At 38.7% G+C, this 7,323-nt stretch overlaps 1 protein-coding gene across 1 annotated transcript; it reads left to right on the top strand.

Annotated features, from left to right (window-relative positions):
* On the top strand, positions 253–1,019 carry LOC107605118. Its single transcript, XM_016306873.1, has 2 exons — positions 253–582; positions 996–1,019. The coding sequence occupies exons 1-2, from the start codon at positions 253–255 to the stop codon at positions 1,017–1,019; spliced, it is 354 nt and encodes a 117-aa protein (XP_016162359.1).

Below are 7,323 nucleotides of genomic sequence, written 5' to 3'. Positions count from 1 at the left end.
CCACGAGCAATCGTGAGTGATCAAGGCTCTCATTTTTGTAACAGAAGAATGATAGGTTTGTTGAAGAAACATGGGATCATTCACAAGGTGGCGACAGCTTACCATCCCTAAACGAATGGCCAAGGTGAGGTGTCTAATAGGGAGATCAAACACATACTCGAGAATATTGTCAAACCTCATAGAAGGGACTAGAGCTCAAGGCTTGGAGATGCACTATGGGCTTATCGGACAGCTTATAAGACACCCATCGGCATGAGTCCGTTTCGCCTAGTCTACAGAAAGGCTTGTCACCTTCCGGTAGAGGTGGAATACAAAGCTTACTGGCCTGTGAAGGAATGCAACTCAGGATTGGGAGGAGCCGGAATTGAAAGAAAGTTGCAACTAGAAGAATTGGAGTGCCTTCGACTAGAAGCGTGTGAGAACTTAAGGCTCTACGAAGAAAAGGTGAAGGAGGTACATGACAAGAACATCAAGAGAACAGAGTTTAGAGCTGGGGATCAAGTCTTTCTCTACAACTCAAGGCTGAGGTTAATGCTGGACAAGTTGAAGTCAAGGTGGGATGAACCTTACACGGTGGAGAAGGTAGAACCGTATGGAGTTGTCCACCTAAGTCACCCCTCAAGCCCCACCTTCTTCAAAGTCAATGGCCACCGTTTGAAGCTGTATCATGGTGCGAAGGTGAAGAACAACAAGGAGCTGGAGATCTTCCTCTTGAAGGATCCAGCAACGGATGAGGACTGAGCCTGTGGACCGTCCAACTTAAGGGCCTTAAAGAAAAGTGCTAGGTGGGAGGCAACCCACCATGGTATGATCTTCATTTTTATTGGTTCTACTTTCTTTATGTCTGTGTTAATTTTCACATCTGCATGTTTACCTTTATTTGAAGTTATTTTTATATAAAAAAAGAAAAAAGACCCTGCCACGCGTGTGCATGGATGACGCGCACGCGTGAGATCCCGGATAGGCCCTGATGAGAGAACTTTTGCGTGGTCTAGAAATTTGCGGATAAATCTGTATGAAAAATTAGAGGTCCTATCCTAACTATCCTTATCAATGATGATGAGAATTGAATCTTAATTCCACTTTGTTAACCTTTACTAAGATAAAGGAAGGTCAAGGGATTAATTGGTTTGATCTTCGGATCCTATTTATTTCCTAAGAAAAGATTGGGATTATTGAAGTTCAGTTTAATTAACAAAGATAATAATTATCATTGATGTTTGAGTTTGATAACTCCTGAGTTACTGATTTCTTAACCAAGACCAAAAAGAGAAAAGTAAATCTACTAGAATAAAAATGCCTTCAGATGGGAATAACAATAATGTAAATAAAAGAAAACAATCATAAACTGAAATACCTCAAATAACATTAATTTAAAATAATAATCTGTAACATGGAAGAATTCATAAATTAAATTGCAACATCAAATAACCAACTAAAGTAATGGAATGAATAAAAAATGAAAGGGAAGCTTAAAGTAAAGGAACATTGAACCTGGGATCGAGAGTCACTCCTAAAACTAAGAAAAATCCTAAATCCTAATCCTAAGACAGAAGAGAGAGGAGAGAACATCTCTCTAAACTAAATCTAAATCATCAAAACTAACTAAAGTCGAGTCCCTCCTTGAATGGTTGCATTCCTTCACTTCATAACCTCTGGTCTATGCCTTCTGGACTTGGATTTGAGCCAAAAAGGGCCTTAGAAATCGCTATGAGCGTTTTCTGCAATTTCTGGTGCGTGACGTCTGTCACGCGTCCGCGTGGGTCACGCGGTCGCGTCATTCGGAGTTTTTCTTGTCACGCGGTCGCGTCAGTCATGCGATCGCGTCATATGTATTCTGCTTAAGGCGCGCGGTCGCGCCAGTCATGCGGCCGCGTCGCTGCTTCTTCGCACTTGGCATGCGGCCGCGTCGCCCATGCGATCGCGTGGATGCCAGTTTCTTCACAAACTCCGTTTTATGCTTTCCTTCCATTTTTGTATGTTTCCTTTCCATCCTTTGAGTCATTCCTGCCTTAGAAGATCTGAAACTACTCAACACACTAATCACTGCATCGAATGGAAATAAAGGTAATTAAAGTAATTAATTTTAAAGCATAGGAAAGATGTTTTTCACATACATCACATAATAAGGAAGGAAAAGTAAAACCATGCAATTAATATGAATAAGTGGGTGAAGGATTGAATAAATCACTCAATCTAAGCACAAAATATATCATAAAATATGGGTTTATCAACCTCCCCACACTTAAACAATAGCATGTCCTCATGCTAAATCCAAGAGTAATGTTATGTTAAAGTGGTGGAATGTTATGTAATGCAATCTAATCTAAATGCAACTACCTAGATGAATGATGCATCATGCAATTCTAGTTTTTATTCACTTGTATATAAAGCTTGCATGTAGTTGAATTAATTCACATTCTCAAGGGGTCATATATATATATATATAGCCAAGCCTTAGATAGTTGATAAAGTGCCTTTACAATTGAGATGGGAGAGAAAAAACATTTTATAAACTTGCAAGACAATTAATAATTTAAGCATAGATATATGTTAATGAGCTATTGAACCCTCACTGGATGTTGTGTTTACTCTCTAGTCACTCAGTGTTTATTGGGTTAATCACTCTATTCTTCTTTTTATTCTTACTTTCCATAACTTTGTTCTTCATCTAACCAATCAACAATTATAGAATATAGACATACCAAAAATCATGAGGTCTTTAGTTAAGGTTGTAATGGGGCCAAGGTAAAGGTAAGGGTATATGTATAAGGCTAAGTGAGCTAATAAGTGAATCCTTAATTAGTCCAAGATCTCACCTAACATACATACTTTCTAAAGCAAAGCTTCTTTACCTATTTTCCCATATTTTTCCACTTTTGATATTACATGCTCATGTTTCAATATTTATTATTTTTATCCCATATGCAATGCTTTATTTCACATTTGGGGAATTCTTTTTGTCCCCTTTATTTAAATACTGAAAATTAATTTTTTTTAATGCACATGGTAATTCAATTATTTTGATTTCACATGAGCATGCTTCCCAAAATTTTTTTATTTGAATTATTTTATTCTTTTCAACTTTTCTACCTTTTTGTTTTTTATCATCCATGTTCCTAATAGGTTTCCCACACTTAAACCATACACAATTTCTATCTTAAGCTAACCAAGGATTCAACTTGGGATTTTTATTTTATTTTTCTGCTTAAGGCTAGTAATGTGGTTTATAGAATAAAAGGGGATTTAAAGGCTCAAGGGGGCTAACAAGGGTGATGTAAAAGGTAAGCTATTTTGGAATAAGTGAGCTAAAAATCAAACAATGGCCTCAATCACTCTCTTGGTATGTATTTTTGTTCTACAATTGGACATATAGATTAAAACAAAGTAAAGAACACCATAATAAATAAGAAGGGTGGAACACACAGGAATAAAAATTATGGTTTGAATGTAACCATACAATTAAGCTCAAAACTCACAGGCTGTGTGTTCTCTAGCTCAAAAATCATTTATCACTTATGTATGTCATGCAGGTTTAGTTAAAAATTCCCATTATTCTCAATGTAAAACTTAAGGTGGCTTTAAAGTTCTAGTGTTTCTCCTTGATGAAATGTTGTTAACTAACTAACATGTATTGTTATATATACAAGGTGGGTGGATTGTTTCTATTATGTTCAAGTTCCTAGTTTACTTCTTTTTTATATTTTCAATTTAAACTAAGCTATCTTATGCTAAAAAGGGTAAACTATACTAATTAATCCACAATTTCTATAACTAATAAGTTAGAATTGCAACTAAACTAAATGGCTAAAATATGAACTAAAGTGCAAAATGCAGAGATAGAGTAAAAATACATAAAAGTAGCAATATATAAGTACTAAGAAAATAAAAATAAAAAGAAAAATACAGAAAAGTAGCAAAATAAAATGAAAAGAGTCTGTAGTGGTTCACCAAAAAAAATGTACGCCAGAGATGGCGACCTCCCCACACTTAAAATGAAGCATCCTCCCTGATGCTCACTCAAGCAGGGTGTGAAGGGGTGTCATCACTGGAAGGGCGGGTAGCTCGGGTCTCTGTGGTGGCGGTCAGAGGATCAGCCTGCTGCAGAGGAGGTGCTGACTAGATAGGGATCTCGGGGTCTACAGCCTGAATTTGAGGCAGAGCCTCCTGATGTGATGCGGCCTACTCGGTGCCTGCCTGCGCAGCCTCACTCTGGGGATGGGTCTCTGCCTCGTGATCATCCGCCTCCTCCTCAGATGCCTCGGATGGTGTGTCAGGCTTGGAGGGGATGTCGCCAGATCATATCATCAGCTTCAGGTGCTCATAGCGTCGCTTGTTGTGACGCTCCATCTGGTCAAGCCGTCGAAACAGGCGGTGCACTAGATGATAGATGGGCTCTGGGGCAGGTGGAGGTGCAGTGGTGGTGGCAGGGGTAGCTGTAGAGGAAGAGGGGCCGACAGATGGTGTGGCTGTGTCAGCAGTAGCAGTGAGGAATAGAGGTCTGTAGCCCAAAGCCAGAAAGTTCCTGCTGTGAGGGATAATCTTCTTGCATTCTGCAGCAGGTGGCCTCTCATCAGCATCCTCCCAAGGCACGTCAGCTCGACGGCCTAACTGTGTAACCAGATAAGGAAAGGGAAGAGTGCCTCGGACGTGGACCCTAGCCATGTGGTACCGGATAAAGCGTGGCAGGTACAGGTCCTTACCCTCCATCACACACCATAGGAGGGTGATCATGGTGGCTGGTATCTCAGTGTCGTGAGTACTCGGCATAATGAAGTTGCTAAGTATCTGATGCCATAGCTGAGCCTCATCATTCAGGTAGATCCGCTTGATTCCCTTTGGCATGGTGGTGTTCTGACCTATAATCCAAGGAACGGTCGGGTCAAGGGCTATCCGGGCCTTGACTGCATCCCAATCAAATCGCATGAAGCGCATATCCTCCTCAGCTTTTTGATAACCATCCAGCTGATCAGTTTTAGGCAGAAGCTTCAAGACATCTTCAATGGCCTCTTTAGTGACCAGAATCTGCTTTCCTCTAAGGTTTACTGCATCTAGGGAGGTTTTGAAGTAATTGCAGTAGAATTCCCTAACCCAAGATGCATTGACCTCAGTCAGGTTTCTCTCCAGGAAGAACCAGCCTCTTTGTTTGATCTGGTCAATGGTGTATTGCTGGAGTTCTTTTGGGATCTTCAAAATTCTCTCCAGGTATAGGTTCCTGGAGTTTGCAAACACCGGATACTTCAGCTCACAGTATCGGTTTGCAAATTTCACTGGATCAATAGCAGGGATTAGCTGGTCGGCCTTCTCCTGCGGGGTAAATTTTTTCTCCCGCAAGGAGTCATCGTGCATAATATCCATAATGGACATGGAGGATTCTCCTCTTTTCCATTTGCCAGTAGTAGCCTTTCCTTTTCCTTTTCTCTGGCTGGCAGACATCCTGAAAAAAAAAATAGAAAACCAGGATATAGTAAAAACAGGAAAACAAATAGGCAAATAATCATAAGAAATACAAAATGGCAAAGGAGCAAAAGGATAAGGAAAATGAGTTAAGTAAATGTGCATTAAGGATTGTATAGGAGTTAAAAGTTCGAAAAGGAGAATTCACAATCCAAAATATAATTGAATTCATGTTAAATAGAAAAATTAACATCATGCCATGGTTAGAAGGTTAAAAGAAAGTGAAAAACCAAGAAGAGAGAGTATGAAAGGTTAGGTTGGTTAGAATTTGAAAAAGAGATTAAGAAGTTAAAATTAGTGAGTTAGTAAAAAGTGGGTTAAAGTAAGTGGCATAATGAAAATATTCTAAGTAACAAGTATTCACAGTTAGAAGCTATAAGTAACTCATATCCAAATAAGGAAAATAGGTTGATGATGATTCAAATAGATATAGAAATAGGAAAAATTGGAATCAAACATCAAAAATGCAAATTATGAACCAGGAAATAAAAAAGAATAAGAAAGCTTGCCCTAGCATTCATGAATTGTTTTGGTTAAATCTAAGGAAAGCACAGTTGAAAATGCCAAAATCAAGACATGAATGGAAACATTTTACAGAGATTAGGGCAGCATTCCGGCTAAAATTGGATTGTCCCTGAAAATAAACAACAACAGAATAGTTCATATGAATAAAAAATACAGCTGCAATTACATATAAGGAATAAGAACATGAAAAATCAGAGTAAAGAGCAGCATGAAACAAGAAATTACAGCATATGAACAAAACTAACATCACAGCAACAGCAGAATTGCAAAAATAATGAAACAAGAAACACGAACAGCGCAATTAAACAGACCTGACGACAAGTCATCTTAGCCTATTTTAACTAGTCTTTTTCTTTTGTTTTCATTAGAATTATGCACTTTCTTGAGCTACAAGCAAGCCAATTAGGTAGATTTTCATGTTTCCTTTGATTGAATCAACCATGTATGAATTCATGCTATTTCATGAGGTTTTATACTATAATTGTCACATATTATGAAAGAATGAATATCTCATGATTTTAAGCATAGCTTTGATGTGTTTGGTTGATTAATGATAGGTGAAGAAAGCTTGGAGAAAGGTTGAAGCAAGAAGGAATAGCTAGGAGTAAAGAGAAGACAATGGAATAAGTGAAATTGAACCAGGAAGCAAAAAGCTGGACCTAAAGTTAGCCGCAAACTTTTGCACAAACTTTTGGATGAAAAGTTAGCCCCAACGTTAGCCCCTAACTTTGAGGCTAACGTTGGCACATGAAAACTACAAGGGGAGGAGCAAAAGTTTGCGCCAACGTTAACCCCTAACTTTTGGGCTAACGTTGGCGCCTCAAGTGCACCAAGGAAGGCCAACGTTGGTGCAAAAGTTAGACCCCTAACTTTTGCACCAACATGAGTATCAGCAAGTTATGTTGGCTGATATGAAATGTTGGACCAAAAGTTAGACCCTAACTTTTGCTCCAACTTTTGGTCCAACTTTTGCAAAACTCCAACCCGGTTCAATTGGTTCACTTTGGTTCTTCTCCAAACTTCAAGAGCAATCAACCAAGGCCTCTTTCAACCCAATTCCACCAAGAGCAAAGGCCCAACTCAAGGCTTGAAGATCATTTGAAGAAAGTGTATAAATAGGATAGAATTCAAGTTCTTCAGGGAGCTTTTCTTTTGAATTTTCATAATAGTTTTCGGAGAGCTTTGGATATTGAGTGATCTTTAATTTCTTAGTCTGGGGAAAGGAGAATTCACTTCTCTTCCTCTTAGTTTTATTGCTTTCAATTTCTATTACAATTGTCTTGGATCTTGGGTTGAAGAATTGAAGAAATTCTGTTTCAATCTCATCCTTGGATCTCTCTA

Source organism: Arachis ipaensis, chromosome B01, assembly GCF_000816755.2.
Source record: "Arachis ipaensis cultivar K30076 chromosome B01, Araip1.1, whole genome shotgun sequence".
NCBI lineage: Eukaryota > Viridiplantae > Streptophyta > Magnoliopsida > Fabales > Fabaceae > Arachis > Arachis ipaensis.
The sequence above is the reverse complement of the archived record's forward strand: the minus strand, read 5'-3'. Positions and strand labels throughout refer to the sequence as shown.

Excerpts from the sequence above, each read along its gene's own strand:
- LOC107605118 (XM_016306873.1), top strand. The coding sequence starts at position 253 with ATGAGTCCGTTTCGCCTAGTCTACAGAAAGGCTTGTCACCTTCCGGTA. Across the intron at positions 583-995 it reads AACCTTACACGGTGGAGAAG|AAATTTGCGGATAAATCTGT; the intron begins GTAGAACCGTAT and ends TGCGTGGTCTAG.